Raw genomic sequence first — 26,091 nt, forward strand, 5'->3', positions numbered from 1 at the left:
TGGGGGGAGAGGGAGAGCGGGCGAGGGGTGTGTACGTGTGGGGGCGGGTGACGTTGGGGAGCCCTCAGAAGTACATTCTCACAGAGATGCAGAGAGGTGAGGTGGGTGGGGGGAGAAGGGTGGAGGAGGAGGGGTGTATAGGGTCTCTCGGCCACACTTGAAGTCCATCAAGCGGGACGGGGAGGGGGGGTTCCGATGATCTTCCTCCCCTGAGATGAGTATGGCGACCCCTTGTCTTCTCCCCCCTGGACTCTGCTGCATCTGGCTGTCTTCGGGCAGATTCAGTCACCGTTCCTCCAGGAGCGCTGTTTCTTTTGTGTGTGTGTTTTTTTTACTTCCTGCGGGGCGCTGGAGGCTGGGCCCCGGACGAGGGCTTGGGCTGCTGCTGCCTCCTCACCTGGGACAGGATCTCCTGAATCTTCCTCTGGGCCAGCTAGATGCATGGGCAGAAAAGCGCAGAGGTTAAAGACGCCACGACACAGTAGCTTTTTATTTTATTTTTATTTACAGTTTTCCCTTTCACTCTGATCCATTCACCGTCACACACACACTGCTCCAGTGTTCAACGTAAAAAAAAACAAAAGAAAAACTGTACAGTAGATCAGTTTCACTGGCCCCTTTGTATATTTTAACAGGCCACCAATTTTTTTTTAAACGTCCATAATTTTGGTGATTTGTTATATATATGTACAACAATGAAATACCCTTTGGATTTGATTGTTTTGATTTATCATCAGTCAATGAATGCAGTAAATGTAGGTTTCTCGATATTTTGTGTAAAGCCAGAGAGTATAGAAGAAAATAACTTGATTAAAAAAGATCAGCAAGTATGGATGACCTTGATAATACTCAATGGACAGCAACCTAGCAGACTAATAATTGCTCAGTTTCTCACTCACATTGACACTCTCTCTCTCTCTCGCTGTGACTCTCTACCTTTGACATTCCACATCAGTGATATCTCACTGCTAGGCTCCTTGTTCCATCATACACAGAAGGACAAAGATGACAGTTGGAGAAGATTTTCCTATTACATGCATCCATTATACTTAGGATCTAATAGGATACAACCTGTAGGCACATCTCAATCCGACTCACACTATAGTTCAGTATTTCTCCCCTCAAAGCTTTCCGTTAGTCATTTAAATACACACTCAACATTCACACATTTAGTCTCTCATGACCTCACAGAAATCCTAATCTATCATGTCCTGTCCTCATCAGCAATACCACTGTCTCCACACTATCTGATGTTTCATCCCACGTGATGCGTGTGCCACAATTTACCGTACTATGCTTCTGTATCAACTCATCGATAAAGACACTGCGTAACGCGTCATACCATACCAACTTTATTTGTATAGCACATTTAAAAACAACAATGTTGTACCAAAGTGCTCGACAGATTGAAAATATATATATAAATAACACCTCACTCATAAAAACATACATCAGTCATCATTCAGAAGCTGTGGTGTTATCTGTTATGTTGTACACTACTGCCGCCTAGTGGACAGATACCGTGAGTATCCTGTAAGAGGGGTTCAGATTAAAATGTCAGAGTCACACATAAGACGTGTCGTTGTGAGCTCCTTCTTTACAAGTCTTCCCGTGCCATCCTATCATAACAGAAGCCACGCCCAAGACGGGGGGAAACCGAAACCCAAGTAAGACGAATCTCTGACTCAAGAACGCTTACTTTAATTTATTCTACAAGAATGACCCAATAACTTAAGCCAATGGGAAACCAGACCCGGGGTGTAGGTCTACAGTCTATGGTCACTTTTCAAACCTCTCACCGCCCACTCCGCCCCTCCACTAGTGCAGGACGTCTCGCCCCTCCCCTGCTACGTGGGCTCAGAAGCCGCTCTCGGTCGAGACTCTTCTCCTACTTGGCCCCAAAATGGTGGAATGAACTTCCCCCTGACATCAGGACTGCCGCATCACTCCCCATTTTCCGCAGAAAACTTAACTAACTATAACTTAACTTATCTCTTCAGACTTTTCATAGACCCTTCCTGAATTCCCTCCCTCCTCTCTGCCTGCTTTCCATGTGTTTTTAATTGAATTTTCTGTTTCTTAAATGTTTGCTCCTTTAATTGTTCACACCTTTAATCTCCCCTTCTATATTGGCTTCTCATATTTTTACTATTGTTTTTCTATTTTATCTATTCATGTTATTGTGTGCTGTATATGATCATGATGTAAGTCGCTTTGGATAAAGGCGTCTGCTAAATACCAATAAAGTAAAGTCTCCGTTCCCTTTTAGAGACCCACCTGGCTTGCATAGAAGTGTCCGCTGATTTTGACTATGACCTGGTCATTCTCGTCAGGCGTCTGCTCCCTGGGCACCACCACCTCTGCACTGGTCAGGTTCTGCAGCTCGTTCACCTGTGGACACAAAAAATAATAAGAAATAATTTGATGCAACCACCACAACTTTGGCTTAGTTTCCCAAAAGCATTGTAGCAATATGTTTGTCACACACAATTTGGTGGTACAATTTGATTGGTTGAGTGATTTTATTTTGGATAAAGAATAAAATCCAAGGGACAACATGAAAAACTGTAAACACTTCTTTCCATCATGGTCCCTGGCAGGGCCGCCGCACCCTATACGCAGAGTATGCAGACTGCGTAGGGCATCATGTGACTGAGGGCACCAAAACAAAAGTCAGGCCACTCACTGAACAGCAGGCCAGGCGCCGCCTACTGGTTTACTAGTGGTTTTATTACTTTATTCAGGGTTAAAGTGGGTGCATCTCATTGTAAAATTGGACTCGGCCCAAATTGGGCTTCAAACGGCCCAAATCTGGCTTCAACCGGCCCAAATCTGGCTTCAAAGGGCCCAAATCGGGCTTCAAACGGCCCAAATCTGGCTTCAAACAGCCCAAATCTGGCTTCAAACAGCCCAAATTGGGCTTCAAACAGCCCAAATCTGGCTTCAACTGGCCCAAATCTGGCTTCAAACGACCTAAATCGGGCTTCAAACGGCCCAAATCTGGCTTCAAACAGCCCAAATCTGGCTTCAAACGGCCCAAATTGGGCTTCAAACAGCCCAAATTTTTCGCCGCCGCCCTTCGGACACTGGCACGCACGTCGGCCCATATCGGCCTGGCCTGCTTGGTATCTAATGCCCGGCCTGAATTATGATCCCAGTCCGCCCCTGCTTGCATGTACAGTTTAACAATCACTTGTTTGCTGACATGTACAGTAATCTAACAATTGTTTGTTTGCCACATGTAATGTAATGTGAGATACACTAGTATCGTTCATAATTAATGATTTTGCAGTCTTTCGTTTGACAGTTATTGAAAGTTTTGCGGGGGGGGGGGGCTCCACAAAACAATTACGCTTAGGGCACCCAAATGGTCAGCAGCGGCCCTGGTCCCTGGTCTAATAAAAACATGACATACATATCATATAAATACAGAACAATCAAGGATGAAAAAAACAAGATATAAACCTACATAAGTTCAAAAGCCATTACACCGAAAGGCTCACACATTACTCTAGCTTACTCAGTAAGAATCTTTTCAGAAGGTTTATAAGACCATTCAGAGAATTTGCATACTTAATTTCATTAGGGATCTTGTTCCACTCCTCCCCCTGTATAGAGGAACGTACTTCTCCCAACTTTGCTTTTCAGATTGGGTAGTTTCAAATCTGCTACACTAGCCCTCGTGTTCAGGCTATGAATGTCCCAAACAAACTGAAAGTACTTGGTACTTTGCACCACATTTGCTTGGCTTCGGTTGGTTCACACACACAACCGGTCCAGGGAGTAGTGAACCGATGTCTGCTCCTTGCTCACCGTTTTGCCGCCCTTTCCAATAACGCGTCCAGCAGCAAAGGAGGGCACCTTGATGTGCGCCTCTAGCTTCACCTCCTCCTTGGGCCCGAAGAAGTTCTCTTCCTTCAGCTTGCCGAAGATGCGACCCTGAGCCTGCAGCCGGAAAGGGAAGCGTATTGATTACGTGCTATTCACTAGAAACTAGGACCATTTCAAAAACCCTGAGTGTAGCCGAAGAAAGCTCAACAGTTAGGATTATTTCTATACAGGCTTGCAAAGTGATTGCAAGGTTCAAGTTGGCCCATCTACTCGCCTACTGTCATCAAACTGATCATGATGGCTTAATTCTATTCATTGTAAAAAACAAACAAAAAAAACAACAGCTTTACAATACCTTAAACTGAGCCTCTGGTGGTCCAGCGATGATGACCATCCTCTGTTTTGCATCCATTCCTTCTGCAGGGGCAATCTGACAGTGGAAAAGGCAAGCTTCACTTATACTCCCAATGCATATCAGGTAATACTGACAACACTGAGACAGATGGCTTCAAGACTGATAATTAAGATTCACAACTTCGCCGCCTGTCCGTCACTCACCTTGATGGAGGCTCCAGCAAAGCGTGACAGCTGTTTGATGTGTTGACCCTGTTTGCCGATGATGGCTCCCACTGCTAGCGCCGGGATGAACAGGTGAACCGTCTCAGACTCCGGTTGTCCCTGCTGGGCACAAACGCATGCAGTTAGCGCGTGGCACCGCTGTGATCACCAGGAAATCATATCAACAGGCGAGGCCGCTTGGCTCAACTCCAGCCACCAATGCGCGAATGCAGAAAGGGATTCTACAAGCATAGCTGCCGAAATGTTTAAGCTACATTTGACCTAGCACCATCCCCCAAAGAATATCTTCTTTCAGTATTGGTCTACTGGTCATTGGCTGGATTTGGAAGATCCTTAAACCGATTATCTGCTTTGAGTACTTGCTGTGATAATGGAAACATTCTGTAGTTACAGAAGGTGCTCTCTTTCCTCTGCAAACCATCGTAACATACTTTCGACCAGTGGTTCTCAAAGTGCGGTCGGGGGACCCCCAGGGATCCTTGAAGGGTTTCCAGGGGGTCCGCAGCAAAAAGGGGGATCATTTATTTTCACAATACCACCACCCATAATAAGTACATGCATCACAATGAAAATGTCTGACTATTTTGCTGATGGGTTTCATATGCTTTCTGTAATAAAACATCAAAGCAGAAATCTTATTAGATGGGGGACCCTGGGACAAAATCTGATCAAACGGGGGGTCAGTTTAGGGGTCCTTGACACGAACAAGTTTGAAAACCACTGCATCTCCATTCCAGCAGAAAGTGCATACATCCTAACCAATCCTCAAACTATGGGCGCTCTATTCCATTCTGGCCTGATCTGTCCCCCAATGGGAAGGCTGCTTACTCATTTCTGATACAGAGATACTGTTGTACGTCCCCAACAGCACTGAGGGTTTAGCATGTTTCTCACTGCCAAGAGCACAGTGTGTATTTAAACGTTAGCAAATTTGTGTCACTTAGTTATAGCGCGTTCCCAGAAAACTCTACTATTATGCGTAGCCACAACCTGAGCTTCCCCACTTGCATTTGCTTGGTGTTGCTACCTGAAACAGAGGTGGGCAGAGGCATATTGGCATTGAGCGCATATTTCTTCCAGCTCACTCATCAGTGGAGTCGAGCCCTATTAGAGATGATTGTATCTACAGATGCCTTGCTGCAAACTGCTACCAGCACATCGCTTGTATCAGCAACAAGATTTGAGCTCTCAAAGCAGTGCTGTTTGCATCATCCAAGAGGCACAACAAGGAGCACTGTTGCTTTTGGATGCTCCCCAGTGTGCCAGTCGATGTGTCAGTTAAGGGCACGCTTACGACTTGCCTCGGCAAGGGCTTTCAGTGCCCGACATGTTTTACTTGCCCATTTGAAGAACCATGCACCTTCCTCAACAACCCTGCAAATGCCTCACGGATGTTTTGACAGAAGTCACGGTTTTACATAAAAAAAAGAGGTGAAATCGAGCACAAGTAACATAACCCAGTAGCCAAGCGACTGTTGCCCTCCAGGTCGTCTGACTCCCCCATCCACTAGGTTGAAGGTGGACACACACAGAGGAGTTGGGGCCTGCCTAAAAGGTCAAAGGTAACTGGGCAGTGGGAGGAGGAGCTTAGCAAGCCCTGCCCTCTAATCCCGCAGCGAGCAGCCACAAGCCGTGCAAAGCTGTGGGACGGGTGACTTACAGCGAGGGGCTGGCTGCTCGCCGACAGCATAGAAGCCCAAAATGGCCCTTCACCCCCAAAGGGGCCGCTCTATAGGAGAAGAAAATCACATGAAACTGAGGTCGCCATGGACCCCGACATGGCTGCTCTTATGGTGAAATTAATGTTAGACATTTGTATTGGTCTGGCCCAAGCATACTAAGGAGTTTAAAATGAGAACGACAGCCAACACTGGGTTTATAATGGTTGTGTATGGGGCAAAGACACTGTATGTCACAAGATCACCGGGGATGCTTTGTCGAAAAAGGAGAGCCAGATACTTACTCCGAATGAGGAGTACCCAGCGTGGGCTCCAGGAGGCGGGGCGTTGACCATGGAGGGACCCATGCCTGGAGCTCCACCGGGGAACAAGCCCAGAGCGTTCAGGTTCAAGCCTGGAATCAGGTTTGACTGCAGCTGCAGATAAGAGGAAAACATTTCTTTCAATACTCCATAACCACCAACACGGCATCATTTGAGACACGGATCGAGGTTAATTACAGTTACAACACTGAGAATTTTTATAATGAGAAATATACAGAAGCTCAGACAATTAAAAAAGAGAGGCTTGAACGTGTGATCACTTCTCAACTGTGCCGTGTTACAGTGATGGCAGACTAGCTTTCTCACTTGCCACTGTTTAACCTGCATCATTCGACTTCTCTCACACACACACACACACCTGACCGCCGCACAATCTCGAGGCAGGTGGCACCTGCTGAAACAAGGACTCACAGATGGCGGGAGACGCACATGCAGGCAGCGGAACGTAGCCTTACTAATGTTATGTCAAACAAAATATCAAAAGAACTCTACTTCTATTCTTGCACAAAATATATAAATTCAAGCACTTCTAATGACCCATGTCCATTTAGGTCTATTTTCAAAAAGCTTTCCGGGCCTCGATTCCTCCCCACTCAAATTCACAAACTTTCAAGGATTTCAAGGAGCTTGTGGGAGCCCTGACGTGTGGCACGGTGCTCCCCTGCCTCCTCATCCCTTCACAACACTTGAGACAAATTGACCATAAGTGAATGAATTCACGCATCCTTTCCCCGCCGGTGCATTAAAGGAGCATCTCAGTATTAGTGGACGTGTTTGCAGGCTGAGCGGAGAGAGCACTCACGTTCATGGCGGCCACGTCGTTCTCGTACGATTCCCTGATCTTCTTCATCACTTCCTCCTCGGCCCGCGCGCACGCCTCAATGGAGCCTTTCACTGTGATGGTCCGCTCCGGGTTGTACAGCGTCAGGTCCTGCAGACTGGGTAGAGAGAGAGGGGGCAAAAATGAAAACATGGCAATTACACTACAGGAACAGATTGTGACAGCATGGCAGGTGATGAGAAAAAGAGTTTGTTAAAAAGGCGTGACTGTTTTCAGCCCCTGTGGTGCGGAATGAGCTCCAGCAGGACCTGAAATGACAGGAGCTGATCTCATTGAATAGTGGGTGAAGGTAGGGAGGAGAGTGAAATTCAGTTGAAATAAATTGCTTTTATATGAAACATTGAATGTTTATCATGTATAATGCTGTGATGTGACGAGATGTTTGTTGTGGTCTCTGTAACTTTGCCAGGACCAGGGTAGGGAATTAGCAGGGGCTTGGGGCAAAATGCCCCTAAAAAAAAAAGCTAGAATTGCCCTTGGAATTGGGGTGACGGGGGCTTTTAAATGCCCCCATGAAATAAAGAGTTTAATACTTTCTGTATTTGAACATTATTCTGTATTTGCAAAGCGTGACTCGAAATGGGTAACTAGGCATCCGTATAAGCCCCGCCCCCTCCTCGCGTCATTTACCTCACAGGCAGCACAAGCTAGCTGGCCAGCTAGTTCACTCGTGTTTTTGCCAAGTACATTAATCTACAGGCGGATTATGACATGACGTGCCGGTGGGCTTGGATGCATAAAAGGGCCCCCCTCATAGTGCCCATGTGCACAATTAAGGCCAGAATAATAACTAACAGATACATTCACCTGCATCTCAACAGGATTTACAGCACAGTCACCTGAACACTCGAAGCCAACAGCACAATAACAAGAGATTAATTCACATCTCAATACAGGCTCCAAAATGTACTTTTTTGCCCTCCCGCCAAATAGCTAGTGAATGTTCACATTTTACCAGCCACTCAATAGATTACCATTGTTTTTTTGGCTGGTGAGTGAAGCAAGAGAGATGGGAGAGAGCAGGGGGAGGGAGGGGGGGAGAGGAGAGAGAGCAGGACAAACGCATACAGTACATCTACCAGCTGCTTGTTGTTGGGTTTTGGTTTGGCCATGGTTAGGCAAAGCGATGAAGTGCACTCTACTGAGTGCACTTTTCTACTTTTCTTTATGATTTTGTGTGTAGCGTCCGAGAGAGATGGTTCCAAAATGTTGCTTGAGGAGGAGGAAGGGGTTTTAAAAGCATGTCAAAGAAGCATCATGTCTCACCCCTCTATTGGATGCAGGCCATTGTTTCCCTATGAATAGGAATAGGATGAACTGTAGTGGGCTTGAATAGGAATAGGATTAACTGTAGTGGGCTTGAGAATGCATCAGGACTTCCTGTGATGATGAGCTGCATCTTACCTGTGAGCTGAAATGTTCATCACACCTGTTTCAAAGGTGTAAGTGCTCTCTAAGTGCGCTGTGCACCTGTCTACCAGCTAATAGAAATGTAAGATGGAAGTTCAAGTATAGAGTGGATTGTTTTTCTCATGCAACATTTCAAGAGTGGACATTATTTATGCCCTGTGTTGTGGAAAATCTGCAGAGATCTGCTGATAAGCTTGAAAATCCATTCAAAAACTTTTTCTAAAAAAGTTATTCTAAGGTAATCCTTTAAAAAAGTCACTTTAACTTTAATTACAGTTTCTGAAATGATGGAGCAGAGCTTTTGCACACCTAAAAACGACAGGTGCATAGGAGAAGGGCCAGAGCCGAGTGAAGTGAAACGAAGGACTTCCGCACACTGTCTCTTGACTGCTTCACTTGCAATTAAAACGTTTAATAGGCAGAAGAATAACGTTTCGGTACACAGACTTTCATCAGATTCTTTTTTGAAATGATAAAACCTAAAAACTGACTTGGTTTATGTCTCATTTCTAGACACTTTTCAAAGATGTTTTAATTATAATTATGGTCTGGGCAGTTCTGCTGATGGACCATCATGTATTTATCATTCGTCCTGTTCTTCTCCCTCCTCCTTTAATTTCTTCCTCTTTCTTTCTCCTCAAAATGCCTGGCCCCAACACTGCTGTGCAGCAGCTATAATTTACACTTACAATTCATATAATGCAGTTTCATTATAACACTTGATCACTATAAAGAGGCAAGAATCTTAAAGGGCAAGAAGAAAATGTCATTGCTGTTACATTTACAGATGGCAACTTCTATAAGATGCAGATTTTCATTATATAGTGATATATTACATTTGTGGAAGTTATACAATTTGGAAAACTGAAGATTTTCACCTTCCTGCAAACATAACAAATCCCTGCAAACGTAACAGTTATGTTTGTGGGAAATGACGTATTATGTTTGTGGTATAGGCAACTGCTATTACGTTTTGGTGAACTTATTACGTTAGTGGGATTATTATTACCGGTACATCATTAAAAGCTGCAGATTTGTATTACATTTGTGATTTATTTAGGAGTTTTAAAAGCATATCAAAGAAGCATCATGTCTCACCCCTCTATTCGATGCAGTCCATTGTTCCCTATGAATAGGATGAACTGTAGTGGGCTTGAGAATGCATTACTACTTCCTGTGATGATTAACTGCATCTTACCTGTGAGCTGAAATGTTCATCGCACCTGTTTCAAAGGTCTAAGTGCTCTCTAAGTGCACTGTGAACCTGTCTACCAGCTAATAGAAATGTAAGATGGATGTTCAATAAGTCTAGAGTAGATTGTTTCTCTCATGCAACATTTCAAGTGTGGACATTATTTATGCCCCGTGTTGTGGAAAATCTGCAGAAATCTGTTAATAAGCTTGAAAATCAATAAAAAAAAACTGATTTGTATTACATTTATGATTTATTACGTTTGTGGGATGTTATTACGTTGGCAGGTCTAACAGGGAACATTTCATCCCAGGCTCGGGCCAAGAGACGCGGTGGACCTGCGAAGAGGCTCTGGGTTCTGGGCCCTCTGAGCTCTTGGGCCTGGGCTCGATAGGCCCGTTCAGTAATACATCCCTGCATTCATCACATGCCAGACAATCAACAGTGTTGTTGAGATTATTTATGAACAGTTAGAAATAAAATATGATTGGATAAGAGTCATTGATTGGTCTGTCATGCTACATATGTGCAACTAAGGTATCTCCCAACATTTGATGAAATTATCCAAAATGCCCCCGAAATATATTTCACAGGGGCAAAAATAGCCCTCGTCTAAAAGAGTTAATTTCCTACCCTGGCCAGGACCCTCTTGACACAGGACCCTCTTGACAAAGATTTTTTTTTATCTCAATGCACGCTAACCTGGACATGAAATAAACGCCCATGACCGTATCTTTCATGAGGTACATCCCATTCTTTTAATTCCATCCACGTTTCCCTTCCTTGCGTCTTTTCCTTGCGTCTTAGCCCCTCCCACGAGGAAACCATGTGAGGAGGAAACAACGAAATTTTGTATTTATAGAAATGAAGCCACTTCCTTTCCTCTGACGTCCGTGTCTGTCTGATGACAGTGGCAGTGGATCACAGCTACACACACAGCTAAAATGGGTCGTGGATCAACAAACTATCATTTAGGTTGCCCAACTTCCCCATGTCCTTGCATTGACATGATATCATCATCATATGATGAGCACTACAACACTTGTGCCGTTTCTCTGCCATCTCGTTCATATGAACTTCTTCACATTTGTGGTATGGGGCGGAGTAAATTAATGTGATGCCGTACAGCTGTCGTCTTGGTTAAATGAGTCCATCTGCCACCCTGCATTTTGGAAATTCTCTTCCGGGAAGGCTGCCGTCATGTATCCTCGCTCAGAGTTCCTCAGAGATCACCCCTCGCTCCTGAGAGCAGGAATAAGAGCATTGGGACGACAAGATGGCGGACCAAAACAACTTCCGTGAGAACTTCCGGTTCACGGGAGGATCGAGGTGATAATATCGCATAAGACAAATGGGATGTACCCATGGTGACCTCATGCTTCAGTAGCTGGTGTAAATATGAATTTCTAACCCATAAAACCCACTAGATTTTTTTGCACAATCCCACCCGTCCCATCCATCCATCCATCTTCAAACGCTTATCCGGTATCGGAGGTAGCAGTACCAGCACGGGACCCCAAACTTCCCTTTCCCCCCGGCCACATTAGCCAGCTGTGACTGGGCGATCCCGAGGCGTTCCCAGGCCAGCGTGGAGATATCATCTCACCACCTAGCCCTCGGTCTGCCCCGTGGTCTCCTCACAGCTGGACATGCCTCCAACACCTCCCTAGGGTGGCATCCCCAGGTGGCATCTCACCCCTCCCATCACAAAATTGCCTCTCTCCCCGACTCATATTCATTACATTATGTCATTTAGCAGACGCTTTTATCCAATGAGACTTACAAGAGTTTGTCAACAGTAGTGAAATCAACTGACCTTTTAAAAGGAATACGCTGCACTTCTCAATACTGGAGGAATACCCTAAGTAGCATTAGTTAGTAACTTTTTATATTTAAGTGGTGCAGCCGCTTCTATAGAGAGGCAAAGTGACCGCCTACTTCCTGCTTCAGCACTGTACCAGAGATTTTCATCCGCCATTTATTTTCCCATACACATTTCGTAAAATGTTTTACTGGTTCAAAGCAAACGGTACAGATATATTTAGAAACCGGAGAGAACGCATAACATTTCACTGGGACTAAAACGTAAACAAATTTGGGTTTAAAGAAAATGTTTTTTCGATGTTTTTTTTTAGTTTTGGTCTGAGTGAAATGTTCTATGGTCTCTCCTGATTATAGCGTTAGCTGAACCGCTTGGTTCGACGAAGTAAAACTATTTAATAAGCATTTTACGAAATGTCTATGGGAAAATAAATGCCGGATGAAAATCTCTGGTACAGTGCTGAAGCAGGAAGTGACGTTCGCTTTGCCTCTCTATACAGTAAGTGACTGTTAGTAGCGAGATCTGTGTGGCGGGATTTGTGTGCACCGAGTTTTGCGTGCACCTCACAGGGATTTGGGCGACAAAGGAAGGGGATGTGGCCCCGCCCCCAGCTCCCCGGTCTCGGTCTGCACAGACAAGACAATAGGGCAGGCGGAGAGAGAGTATGGTAGCGTTTCGTCGGTAATGCACGCACGCATGACACATTCTGCTGCACACATGCGCGGGCACAAGCACACACAATGTGCCTCTGGAAATTAATGGCAAATTCATCTCCTCATTGGTGAGACTTTGAGACGGCTCGAAACACGCCCGATAATGCACGCACACATAGCGCACGCACGGACATGCACAAAACTGCACCCGCGGTGTGATTTTTTTTATAGAAGGATGGTTAGTTCAAGAAGGGTCCAGGTGTAGCCTGAAAAGGTGTGTTCCATTGGTTTAGACTTTTGAAGCATCCCTCGCTGCATTATGGCCCGCCCCAACATCCCGTTTAAACATGAATCAAAAGGAGAAAGTAAAGAGTCATTTCAGGTGCTCTTTAAAAATGTGATGCAGGTGCTAGTGAGGTGGGATGATGTGTGTGCTAGTGAGGTGGGATGATGTGTGTGCTGGCGTGCCTACGAGTGCTCTGCCGTGTGGCGGATCATCTTACGGTGAGATGGTGATCTTGGTCTCTGTGTCTTGTTCGATCTTCTTCAGGTTGCGGCCTTCCTTCCCGATCAATCGGCCTACAAAGTTGTTGTGTGCAAGGATCTTCAGTGGGATCTCCTCCGTACTACAAAAACAAACAGGGACGACAGGATGTTTCGTCAGAAGCTCCACATTAGGCCCAGTGGTTCTCAAACTTATTCATGTCAAGGACCCCTAAGACTGATGTAAATTAGACTACAGGCCCCCATTTGATAAGATTTTTGCTTTTAGATATTTATTACAGAAAGTGTATGAAACCGATGACCAAAATAGTCAGATTCTGTCATTGGGTTACTTATGGATGGAATTATAGCAAAAGTAACTTATTCCCCTTTTGCTGGGACCCCCTGGAAACCCAGACCTCACTATAACTCCTTTTAGATGGACAGAAAAACCCCCCACTAACATCTGGCGTTTGTCTTCAGTGTGAAAAATACAATTGGCATTCACTCGCGGTCAAATGACTGCAGTAGTCATCATGGGTTTTGATCAGCTCCACTCCCAATCGGCAGCGATGTCAAAATGACACATGGGTGGACACGCTCATTTTTGTGACACCGGTGCGATGCTGCATTGGGACCCCCAACAACGGACATTTCCCACAGAACGAACGTGTAGCCTACGTTTGTTCTTTACATTGTGTCAAACTTTACCTCGTCTCTAGCCGTGTGTCTGCGGTAAGCGGTAACATAATATCAGAAGTAATGACTGAGATAATTCCAGTTTGAACCCATTTATACAGTCCATGGTTTGAACACACTGCCAGCGGTGCGCATTTGCCGATCTAGGCACATTTGGCGAGCGTCAATCAACCACGCCTACAGTACAACACATGCGAGTTTGAAGAAATTGTGGGATATTATCTTTTTTTTATTTTACCAACGTTTTAAGAACGGGATGGGTTGTCAGGATGTGTGGCCTACTGCCATCATCAAATGACAGATATGACAGAGTGATTTAGATCAGATTTCTATGCATTAACTGTGTTGTGCCGGCTGTGCAGATATTGTGGTGCTGCCACAGTTTATGTATCGGAAACAACGCCACGACAACCTACTGGTTTATTTCAGAATAAGAGCGTACTGTATCTACTGGTTTATTTCAGAATAAGAGCGTACTGCATCTACTGGTTTATTTCAGAATAAGAGCGTACTGCATCTACTGGTTTATTTCAGAATAAGAGCGTACTGTATCTACTGGTTTATTTCAGAATAAGAGCGTACTGTATCTACTGGTTTATTTCAGAATAAGAGCGTACTGTATCTACTGGTTTATTTCAGAATAAGAGCGTACTGTATCTACTGGTTTATTTCAGAATAAGTACAGTAGATCTACATGGTCAGGGATGAGTCCAGTACGCCTGCAGCCTGCTGACACTCAGTCCATCTGCTGAAACACACGCTCCGGGGAACAGCTGCCCCGGGCTGGCAGGCAATGTTAAAGTGTCAATGGGCTATTTTTAGCGGGTTTACCTGCGTAAAAAAAAAAACCTGCATATTCCCTGTATTTTTGATGTAAAGGTATTTTAGAATCACTGCTCTAGTGAACCACCAAAATTCAGATCAAGTTTTATAGACACCCTAATGCATCTAGATATCTGAATGCTGTGATCAGTCGATGTCTTGGCATTCGTGTTCTTAAATGTTCCATTCCATGTACAGGCGGTGAAAATAAATTTCTTCGTGGACAATAAAGTATAAATCCATCCATCTTATATAAAAAAAAAAAAGACAAAAAAAGTACAAGTAAATGATTAGTATTCATCCTTAACAACTGACTTCTGCCAATTCTAACGGACACAGCTGTGCATCCACGACCTGCATACCTCCAACTCATTTGGATTGCAACTGGTGGGAATAAATCACCGACGAAGATGGGCTGTTTTCAGAAACGCTTAGAGATTTTAATAGGGCAATTAGTGCACTGGAGACAGTGTTTAACATGGGAAAACAAAGAATCTGATTAGGACTAGGCTGTGTTCAGCACAACGCTCCTAATTCTGACCCTCGGAGTAAAGCTGCTCCGTGAGCGCATAGGTGCTCGATAAGAATGACCGGTGATTAATATAGGTGCTTTTTAGTGCCAGGTGGCCCCTTTTTTGTTGCTTTGCGCACATGGAGACACTGGATGAAATAGGCCACGCCCATCACAGGGGAAAAGCTCCGTTCATTTCCACACACCAGCGTCATTTCCTTGAATTAAACATAGCTAAAAGCTGTTGTGTGGTGGGCTGCGCAGACAACAAATGTAAAAAATCGCCACTTAAAGTTTTTCTGTACTCCCGAGGAAAACAAGGAAGCCATTGAGAATTGGCGAGAAGAAAAATGTGGATGTTGCTGTCAATGAAGTAAGTTGGAGTGTTCATCTTCCGTATATACGATCTTTTTGTGCAACACCCGGCCATGCACGTGACATAGGAGAACGCCCGGATTGGACGGGAGTTTTGTGTTTTCCCCCGTTTTGGGCGTGGTTTCTGAATGACGACGCGCTCCGCAGTGTCTCTATAAACTCACAACTTTGTGTCGAGGGCCTCCTTCTGCATGATCTCCATTATGGTTCTGCAGGCGTTCGAGCAGCCCTCCGGCGTCGAGTGGACTGTGATGGGCTTCTCTGCTGCCCCTGCGTTCTCTTTTCTGTGGATGTCAATTCTGGGGAGAGAAAGAGAAACAGAGTCAAACCTCGCTGGCTGTCAAGAGAAACAGAGTCAACCTCGCTGGCTGTCAAGAGAAACAGAGTCAAACCTCGCTGGCTGTCAAGAGAAACTGAGTCAAACCTCGCTGGCTGTCAAGAGAAACAGAGTCAACCTCGCTGGCTGTCAAACGGCACAAAAGAGGAAAAGGACTTCAGATTAAAGGATAAGTTCACGCAAAAAGTTTAATTCAGTCATTATCTACTCACGCTACTCATCCGTGCCGATGGAAGGGTTGGTGCAGTTTTTTAGTCCACAATTTGTGCAGTTTCACAGCAAAACACTGTTGCAGAATTCTCCTTAACAATGGCAGTGGATGTGACCACACTTTCAAACATTAAAAAACAAAACAAAGAATAATCCAAGTCTCGACAAGCCCCGAGATGCAAAGTAGACTTGAAAAGATGTCATTTACACCCCGTTTTTAGCGGAAATCTTCTCTGCAGCCAGGTGGGCCACGAATGTCGGGTGTCGTTATTGTAGCCTGTTAGTGAAGATTTCAGCTAAAAACAGGGTGTAAACGGTGTCTTTTCAAGTCAACTTGTCATCTCAGGACTTGTGGAGACTTGGATTACACTAGATGAGCAGTATGGAGGCATTCTATCCTTTGTCTTTTTTATACGTTTGAAAGTAGATCACCATCCACTTCAATTGTTCAGGAGAATTCTGCTACGATGTTTTGCTGTGAAAGTCCACAAATGTTTTGTGGACTAAAAAACATCACCCGCCCTTCCATCAGCTTGGGGGTGAATAGATAATGACTGCATTTTCAGTTTTTGGGGAAACTGACCCTTTAACATTTCTAATCACTGCGACAAAGCTCAAAATAGCTTGACGTGTCTGAACGTACGTACTTTGAGTGGGTCTGTTTGGTGATGTTGCGGATCGTGGCGCCCTCCTTGCCGATAATTGCCCCTACGAACTGTGTGGGGACCAGCATGCGCAGCGGGACGTCCGACTGCATTTTGGGTCGGGCGCCAAGACCCGGAGAACCGGAGCGAGGGGGGCCGCGGGGAGGGAAGCCTCTCCTACCCCCCATCGGACAGGCCTCTGGTGCGGCCGACTCATCTGGGATGTAGGACACCTTCAGGGCGTAGTTCTCCATCATGAAGCCGTTCAGCTTCTCCATCGCCCTGGGGAGCGTGGAGAGGTCAAACACGGGGTCAATCTCTTTGGCAGCCACTGGGTTCAGTTCAACACAGGAAGGCTTTTAGGAGCAAGTTGTGGGGTGAAAAGCTGTCTGGCTTCACTTTTGTAAATACAAATCAGTGCCATCAGTGTAGGCCCAATGCACAACATTCAATTCAGGTGATGAACAAAAAAGGTTTTAGTTTGATTACTTGCCCTTCCATCTCCTTGTCTCTCTAGTGCAGTGGTTCTCAAAACTTGTTCATGTGAAGGACCCCTACACTGCCACAAAGTAGACCACGGACCCTCGCTTGATACGATTTTGTCCCAGGGTCCCCCATCTGATAAGATTTGAGCTTTTAGACATTTTATTACAGTAAGTGTATGAAATCCATGACCAAAATAGTTTAGTTTAGTTTATTAAGTTTATTTGTCAGGGACCATGTGCAAAAAATAACATTGATCTCAAAGAGAAAAGATGCTTTGCACCAGATTATAGCACCAGATTATAGTCATACATTCTGTCATTGTTAGTTATGGATGGTATTATAGTGAAATTAAATGATATCCCTTTTTGCTGGGGACTAGAGCTGCAACGATTAATCGATTAGTCGATCAACAGAAAATTATTCAACAACTATTTTGATAATCGATTCATCGTTTTGAGTACAATTTTAAGAGAAAAAGGTCTAAATTCTCTGATTGCAGCTTCTTAAATGTGAATATTTTATTCACATATTTACATTTATATTTGTAATACTCCTGTATGACAGTAAACTGATATTATCTTTGAGTTGTGGACAAAACAAGACATTTGAGAGCGTCATCTTGGGCTTTGGGAAATTTCATAATTTGCTACCATTTTCTGACATTTTATAGACAAAACAACTAATCGCTTAATTGAGAAAATTGAGAAAATAATCGACAGATTAATCGATTATGAAAATAATCATTAGTTGCAGCCCTACTGGGGACCCACTGGAAGCCCCTCAAGGACCCCTGGGGGTCTCTGGACTCCAGTTTGAGAACAACTGCTCTAGTCAACTGGAGAATCCAAGGAGCTGGGAGATTAAGGAAAACAAATGTAGAGACTTCAGGCCTAACTGATACGATTCAAGTCTCAAGTGACCATGAGGCCCCAAGAGTTCCCAACTACGAGTTAAGTGAGGGGCAGTGGCCAAACACCACTGCTCACCTGGCTGGAGGAAATTCACACATCTCAAGATGGCATTGACGCTTAATACAGGTCTGCCTCCTCACCCTCCAGGATAAAGGAAGCTACCAATTAGGCCTCAAGCCTCCTGCGCCCACTCCTGCAGAGAGCAGCGCTGCAGTGTGATTCCTGTACACCAGGGGGCAACATATGGCCAATCCGGCACCCCCAACCAACAATCATTGCATGCCAAATTAAGGATGGCTTGTTGGAAAAGAGGAAATCAGGTGCACTACAAGGGAAACTAGACATAGGACGTGGATGTAATTTCCAATACAGAATGGGAAAAGTGGAAAACGTCAGCAGATCCATGTCAAACGCATCAAGACTGATAGTTGGATGTTAGTGGTTGTGCAGAGGGAGAGAGTGTGATTGTGTGTGTGTGTGTGTGTGTGTGTGTGTGTGTGTGTGTGTGTGTGTGTGAGAGAGTGTGTGTGTGTGTGTGTGTGTGTCTGAGTGTGTGAGACTCACAGCCTGGCCTGGTCCTTGGCTGCGTATCGAACGTTGACTACTGCAGTCTCTGTGTCGGTGTTCACTGTGTGAGAAAACAGAGAGAGTAGAGTCAGTCAATACACAAACCCAAACAATGACAGTGAGACACCAATTTACCACACTGAGCTAGTTTTATATAGTGTGACGGTCAATAGAAAACCACTCTTTCAGGTTCTTCAATGATGTCGTTTTTTGTTTGAAATAGGAAAAACTGAAACTATAGGACTCAAAACAGGGCCGATCTGCTTGATACAAGAAAGAAAAAAATGGCAGAAATTACAAATTCCAAGGCGATGTGTTGCGTTTGGGGAAGGCGCGGTTGAGTTCCATCCAAAGCAGACAGATGAAACAAAGTGGAGACAAGAAGTGTGTCGGTATTTACCTTGTTCACAGTTCTCCACGCCACCATACTGAGCTAGCATACCGTCCAAAACCTGAGGGGGGGAGAGAGAGAGACCCGATCACTCAGAGACCCAGCAGGTCCTGCACAGGTCCAGTCAGTGAGCAGAAAACCCGGCCCAGCTCACTGAGGGGACACTGCCCGTTCACTCTGAAGCCCAGAGTTCAACATGGAGTACGTGGGTACGTTTGCTGCAGTACTGTGCTGAATGTGTGGCGGCCTGGGACAACCCTTCACATGTCGCTGCTACCCATTGTTGATAATGAGCCAATGAAGGTCGGAAATGAGTTTTGCAGGAATCTTGAGATTTTGAGTGATTTGGTTACTTTCATCTCCGTAGTACATCATGGTGAATCCTTTTCAGAAAACAAAAAAGTATTCATTTTGTATGGTTTTTGGTGGAATGCCACTGTAGACAATATGATGTTGTGAATGTTTAAAGCCATTTTCTCACATTTTACTTTTAGACAGATCTGAGAGCTATCTCAGTCATTCAAAAAGGTATATAGGCTATAGGGAAAGAGTTTCTCATTTATGGAAATGTAAAAAAATGAAAATGTCAAATTTTCACCATGTAAAGGGTTTCTGCAGGCCACCACGTGCCTCAAAATGTGTCTTCTTTCTTACCCTTTCCTTAAGTTGATGTGATGCTGAGTGAATTTCATAACCCTATTCATTATAAACCATTAAACAAATATCTCATTTCAAAAGTGCACAGGTGTTCATTGAACATTGTGAAAACCTAAAGTCAGTCATCCAGCAGCAATACAACAGCATAGGTAAACCAATTCAACAAAACCTTGATGGCAGAAAGTCATTTGCTTTGCACTTAGATTGACTTAAAAGGATTTGCTGCTAAAACAATTAAAATTAATTCACTACACATTTCCTCGCCTGTTTGACTCAAAGCAGCAAGCCCTTTTTTTTTTACAGAAATCAAATTGACGGCACGGCCAAATCACCTCAGCCAACCACGCGATTTGAATTCATAATCATATAGATGTGATCAAATGTGGGCGAGAGGGGGAGCGAGGGTTCTAAGCTAAGCCTACATGCCCAAGACCTCCAACCATGCTCAGTCAAACCCAAGGCCACACCCCCAACAGCTCAACCCCCCTTTCTAGCCAACCAGACACCGTCCCCCCCCCCCCCCCCCCCCCCCCCCCCCACTCCACCGACCCACCAACCGCGCAACCTCCCGCCTCTCTGCCATCTCTAGCCACCGCCATTGGCTGCTCCGGCGCTGATATGAGAGTTCCCTGAAGCCAAGAGCTGCTCGCTCCAGACTGGCTGCTGCGCCTGTCCGTCCGAGGGGCCCGGCCAATAGGAATCCAGGCCATTCAGGAAAGGGTGGGGTGCATTCCAGCAGGAAGCAGTGGCTGGGGGAGGGGTGCGAGCTCATGCTACACATTCTGTGAGTCGGCGGCACATGGAGGCTAAGGGGGGGGGGAGGGGGGCCACCCACCCACCACAGCTCGTGAAACACCCCACTCTCACCCGCGTCCTGTGGCAGCAGGGCCGTACGCACCATCACACATCGCCTTCTCTACCTGACCAGACGCATGCCAGGCCTTTTACATGAACAAGGGCTACTCCGCTCCTCCAGTCTTGCAGCCCCTCCCCCCACTCATCAGAGGGGGAAAAACCCTCCATGTCACCTTTTGAGAAAGCAGACGGCTCGCTACGCTACATGCTAGCAACATGGGTGGATCTGGAGCTGCAGTGGAGGCAGGCACATGCGTAGGCAAAGCGAGAGCCCACCATTACGAAGCACTGAGCCTGTCCGTAGCCATTTGATCAAGGGGAGTGAACGAGGCTGCAATCTAAAGAGCATGTATACGTCCGACATCACTTACAATCTGAACATTTAGGCTAAAAAAAAAAAAGAGAGCACATATTGTAGCATTTTACAGTTCCATGTGAAATTCTCTGTTATGCTCCATGTATTTATATGGAGCAGGCAATTAAATTGAACCACACACACACACACACACACACACAACAAAACTGAGGGGAAAAAGAAAAGAAATATCATGTATTGTGTTACTGGCACATAATATTCAAATTATAAATCTATAAACAACACTGGAATTGTGAGTTGATGCTTCATCTGAAGGAAAAAAGCAAGCTTCAATGCATAACTGATTTGTAAAGATTTCAGATACATTTCTTTTCAAAGCAACAACAGTGTGTGATTGATGGCGGCAGAATGTGTAGCTGATAGCAAGTAGAAAAGTGTCCAAATCAAAAGATGTGCACATCGCATGCAGGAAGGAAAGAAGACGTACGATGCGTGAAGTGAACACACTCGGCTGTTGCTCAATATTCTGGGAAAAAAGAAAAGAAAAAAAAACAGTGGCTCACTAATAGGGGCAGTGGCCTCGGATTCCAGGAATGTGACCACAGTGCTGCTCACCATTTCTATTGATACCATTACAATTGATTTGTATATGATGAGACAGACAGCATGTTCACCTGCTTAGCCTTTAGAGAAAGCCAGCAAAGTGGATGATGGCCTTTCAGAGGAACCTCGACTCAGTTTTAGTGGTTGTCTTGTCTTGCTGTCTGAATCATTTGCTGTAGTCACCTGCTCATTCTAGGAGGATCCAATAAATAAGTCATCCCTCGTTCCACGAGCACAATATCAAACTACTGCAATTGTATTTGTTCTGTGTTTTATTTGTTCTTTTTTTGGGGGAGCGATCTCGGCAATAAGCCAGATTTAAATGTGAGGACAATCTTCCAGCTGTGTGTGTGTGTGTGTGTGTGTGTGTGTTGGGGGCAAACAACAGCTACATGAATGTTAAGGACGCAATGGAAATGTGCAATGCAGAACTAAATACATAAAAAATGGTTGAATGTGTAAAACACACGCGCGCACACACACACACACACACACACACACACACACACAAATAAATTGTAGAAAATGCCCCATATACAGTAGCATTCAAACGTGTGGACTTTTGCACGAACTTGTGCCAGGCCGAATCAAACCCCTACGCCACCCACCACCACTGCATCAATGTTTCACAACCACTCGAGTCAACTTTGCTTTATTTTAAATTTAATTTCCATGCGAGTTTTTCACAAGAAAATGCATGATAGTGCCCAGCCTTCACTCATAGACCACCTCCTGTAATCACTATCGAAAATAAGTCGTGACCACAATTATTCAACAGCCATTATTTACTGCACAGTTTGCATTTGCGCGCATCAGAGATCCTTTGACCAGAGGACACAACGCAGGCACAAAAACGCAGAGCATTTTTGAAAAGCATTAAAATCCCAGCTGGCAGGCAGCAGGTGTGGGAGTCTGCTACAAGGGTGGCGTAATGACTTAAAGCCTGAGTTGGGATAGCCCGGTGGTTCTCAAAGTGGGGTCTGGGGACCCCCAGGGGTCCTTGAGAGGGGGTCCCCAGCTAAAAGGGGAATCATTTATTTGCACCATCATTCCATCCGTAAGTAACACAATGACAGAATGTATCACCGTTTTGGTCATGGGTTTCATACACTTTCTGTAATAAAACATCTAAAAAGCTCAAATCTGATCAGATGGGGAATCATGGGACAAGATCTTTGCGACCGTGGTCTAATTTGTGTCCGTTTAGGGGTCCTTGATGTGAGGAAGTTTGAGAACCACTGGGATAGCCAATGCATGTGCAGATCCTCCTTGCACCAAGGACTGCATCCTTTTGAAAGCTTCCATGCGTTTGCCCAACTCCTGTCGCTACCCAAGTTGTTGTGTGTATAAATGTGTGTGTGTGTGTGTGGGGTGGGGTGGGGGGGGGGGGGGGGGGGGGGGGAGGGGAGTGAGGTAGACTCTGCTCAACCTCTGAAAATGACACATGTACATTACCCGGGCCAAATGGCATCAGTAATAATTTCTGTTGTAATGCGCGACCCAGTGGTCACAATGTGACGCTGGCCCCAGGCCGCAACCCCGTTCCAGACGAGCGGAGAGGGTGCTGGGCTCAAACCCCAGGGGGACGAACGCCGGCTCCGGAGGCCGCTAAACGAGAGCCCGGTTTGGGGCGGCCCAGCCCTGGAAGCAGATAGCCCCGCCCTGGAGGCAGTTAGCCCCGCCCTGGAAGCAGTTAGCCCCGCCCTGGAAGTAGTTAGCCGCTTGTTAGCACTCACCTCCCACTGCATGTGAGGCGGGATGTTCCTGATCTGCAGCTTACAGCTCCTGGAGACAGAAGAAGGGAGGAGAGAGGGTGTGTGTGTGTGTGTGTGTGTGTGTGTGTGTGTGTGCGTGCGTGTGCGTGTGTGGACAGAGGAGGAGGAGGGAGAAAAAGGAAGAAATTGAGAGCAAGGTGGATGGGAAGAGAGACCAGAGATGGGGGGAGAGTGACAGAGAAGAGGAGAGACAAAAAAAAAAAGAGGAGATTGCACAGTTAGTCACAGGGTAGTCAGCAGCACCGGAGGTACAATGAGATGAATGACAAGATGAAGGCATTCTGTACAACATCAGCATCATCCGACTGGAGAGATTACGCAGGCTGCTTTCATACCACTCCCATCCCAGCAGGTGCAGCGCACGCCCCGGGTCAGACATGGGATGAAGGGACAGAGGCACAGAGGGTGAGCTGGCTAGGGGGTGTGGGGTCTGTGCTCCAAAATTAAAAGTCAAACTAAATGTGCTTCCCTGCCACGCCCCCCAAAACACCCAGCAGCAAGAAGCAGACGATGGGAAAGTAGAGCAGGGAGGAGCAAACCGGGGCATCAAGGACAGAACATCCGGCTAGTGCAGCGGTAGATTCCCTGCCTACCAACACGAGGGTCACAGGTTCGCAGCCCCGTGTTACCTCCGGCTTGGTCGGGGCGTCCATACAGGCACGATTGGCTGTGCCTGAGGGTGGGAAGGCGGATTGGGGGTATGTGTCCTGGTCATCGCACTAGCGCCTCCTCTGGTCGGTCGGGGGGCGGCTGTTCGGGGCGGTAGGGAACCGGTGGGAATAGTGTGATCGCCCAAGTGCTACGTCCTGCCGGTGAAGCTTCCCGCTGTCAGGTGAAAAGAAGCGGCTGGCAACTGCGCATGTGTTGGAGGAAGCATGGCGCTAGTCTACGGCTCTCCCCAGATCGGCAGAGGGTGGAGCAGCGACCGGGGCAGTGAGAAGGGGGGGGGGTGGGATTGGCCAAGTACAATTGGGAGAAAATCGGGGGAATCGGGAAAAAAGGCAGAACATAGGAAGAAAAGGATGGTGGAGCATGTGCTCATGGCATTACCAGTATACCAAGAGGTTTGGACACCACGACACACCTCTGCTCCCCCGATGCAGCCAATACAGACACTTAGCCACGAGTCACACCAAAAAGAAAAGGTGTGTGTGTGTGTGTGGTGGGGGGGTGCCAAATGGAAAGCGAAGGGGGAATCTCCGCTCGCCGCGTCACAGTTATGACGGCAAGCTTAATCAGAATGGAGTGCCTGTTCATATCAGCGCCACACACACACACACACACACATATACACACACACACACACACACACACAGCAGAGGTAAGTGGAAGACGACCAATTACAACAATGGTGCTGCTGCGTGCTATCGCGGGGAGCGAGCAGCCCGCGTCCGCCCGCATGACAAACATCCCAATTCATCCGAGTTCCTTTTTGCTGCAGATTCCCAATTTAGATACGCTTGTGTGGCACTGGAATTGGAAGACAAAAGTGTACAAGAGTGTGTGAATGTAGCGGCTATGTTTGGAGGTCATGCAGACAATGGAACTTGTGGATCAATATGAGTCACACACAGTTTCACAAGCGCTTCGCGCGGACGTGGATGTTATATAAAAATGTGAGAAAAGTGCCGGCCATTCCAAGGTCCACCGCCTGTTGACACACACAAACCTAAAGGAACGCAATGTACATACAGCTGAGAGGCCAGGCACCAACAGTGACTCACGCACACAATGTGGACGCACAAACTGACCACAACGCTTTTGCACAAGGACACCCCACACACCTGGAGCATGTCCTGCATACACTAGTCAACCAATACAAGCTAGATGGTGTGTTGACCATTTATATTAAAAACGGTAAAGATTGATATGGTTAAAAAGCTATTTTACTCATAAATTTTGTATTCTGTTCTCAAGCTTCGCCACACTGTCAAATGTAACATCCAAATGCAGCCCATCTACTTCTACACCTGTTTCAATAGACATTTATTGTGATCTGCTATTGGTGAAAATAATAAAAACAGGCAGCATCCATCCAGCTCAGCTCACATTTAGCCAACATAGCTTCTATGAGACAGAAGAGCATCTAGCAGCACAGGTTAGGCAGAAGCCAATTCAACACGCCCACCAGCACACATGTAAAGCACATCCACACACACACACTGGGAGACGGCACACGGGTGCTACACCACACACACACACACTGGGAGACGGCACACGGGTGCTACATAGGCCGCAATGGGAGATTCCTCAGCCAACAGTCACCACCACCACAATCAAGCTAGCTGAAGTTCAAGTGTGTACAACATATTAAATTTGAGACATCAGGAAACTACTTAATTCCAAATGGGCAAATCGTAAAGAAAATTCCCAAACAGCTTCCAAGAGGAATTCCAGCCCTTTCCGGCCCACTGTGCCATTCCTGGCTGATCCGGCCCCCTTCCCACCCCCCACCATTCTGTATGCTCTGCATTGCGGTGGGAACGCCATGCGAAATGTGCAAATGCACCAGCCACTTCCAGTCGGATTAACCTATAGCTCCACACACGGAGGAAGTCAGCCAGGGTATATGGAGGGGGGGGGTGTACATTCCCCTAGCCCCAGCCTTTGATTTGGGAAGGGGGGTGGACGGGTTGGGGGGGTACTAGCCCTGTTCCAGGGAAGGGTAACAAGGGCCCTCTCTGCCCTGTGGGGGTGGGGCCCCGTTGCCATGGACACGGACAAGTCCACTGACAGGAACATGTAGAGCGGGGGTTAAAAGTGGGAGGGGAGGAGGCAGGAGTGACTCGTCATGTGATGGCCAGGAGGAGGCCCGGCTCCGTATTTACTTTTAAAATTCAACCAACATTCTACACATTCACCCCCCGCCCCCACCCACCTCCCCCGCAGCTCAGCTGAGATCTATGGGAGTGCAGTTTGTGCACACACACACACACACACACACAAGTACGTGTGTGTAATGCACACGACGTATGCAAGCGTGCACATGCATCTGTGAAAAAAAACACAGGCGGAATCCCGAGAGGAGCACCATGAGCCTGCCCTGCGCCACACCCGTGTTCCGTCTCCATTTCTCTGCCATCCACCCGTACTGTCTGGCACTACACAGCCCATACTGT

General features: G+C 46.2%; 1 protein-coding gene across 7 annotated transcripts in view; it reads right to left on the reverse strand.

Moving 5' to 3' along the window:
- Window positions 1–331: 331 nt before the first annotated feature.
- Window positions 332–26,091, reverse strand: part of igf2bp3 (insulin-like growth factor 2 mRNA binding protein 3) — a gene marked incomplete at both ends in the record, with an annotated part of 30,311 nt that continues 4,551 nt past the window's right edge. The window contains 14 exons of one of the 7 annotated variants that reach the window (XM_083645684.1): window positions 332–433; window positions 2,278–2,391; window positions 3,814–3,945; window positions 4,187–4,261; window positions 4,390–4,506; window positions 6,071–6,139; window positions 6,374–6,505; window positions 7,215–7,350; window positions 12,834–12,956; window positions 15,385–15,519; window positions 16,415–16,693; window positions 18,373–18,436; window positions 18,776–18,827; window positions 22,934–22,982. In XM_083645684.1, coding sequence (XP_083501810.1) covers window positions 332–433; window positions 2,278–2,391; window positions 3,814–3,945; window positions 4,187–4,261; window positions 4,390–4,506; window positions 6,071–6,139; window positions 6,374–6,505; window positions 7,215–7,350; window positions 12,834–12,956; window positions 15,385–15,519; window positions 16,415–16,693; window positions 18,373–18,436; window positions 18,776–18,827; window positions 22,934–22,982 — 1,579 coding nt within the window. Of the gene's footprint in view, window positions 434–2,277; window positions 2,392–3,813; window positions 3,946–4,186; window positions 4,262–4,389; window positions 4,513–6,070; window positions 6,140–6,334; window positions 6,506–7,214; window positions 7,351–12,833; window positions 12,957–15,384; window positions 15,520–16,414; window positions 16,694–18,372; window positions 18,437–18,775; window positions 18,828–22,933; window positions 22,983–26,091 lie in introns of all 7 variants that reach the window. The other 6 variants (XM_083645682.1, XM_083645683.1, XM_083645688.1 and 3 more) reach the window with 6 other exon arrangements.

This window comes from Poromitra crassiceps (genome assembly GCF_964638095.1).
Source record: "Poromitra crassiceps genome assembly, chromosome: 11".
In the NCBI taxonomy this organism is placed as follows: domain Eukaryota; kingdom Metazoa; phylum Chordata; class Actinopteri; order Beryciformes; family Melamphaidae; genus Poromitra; species Poromitra crassiceps.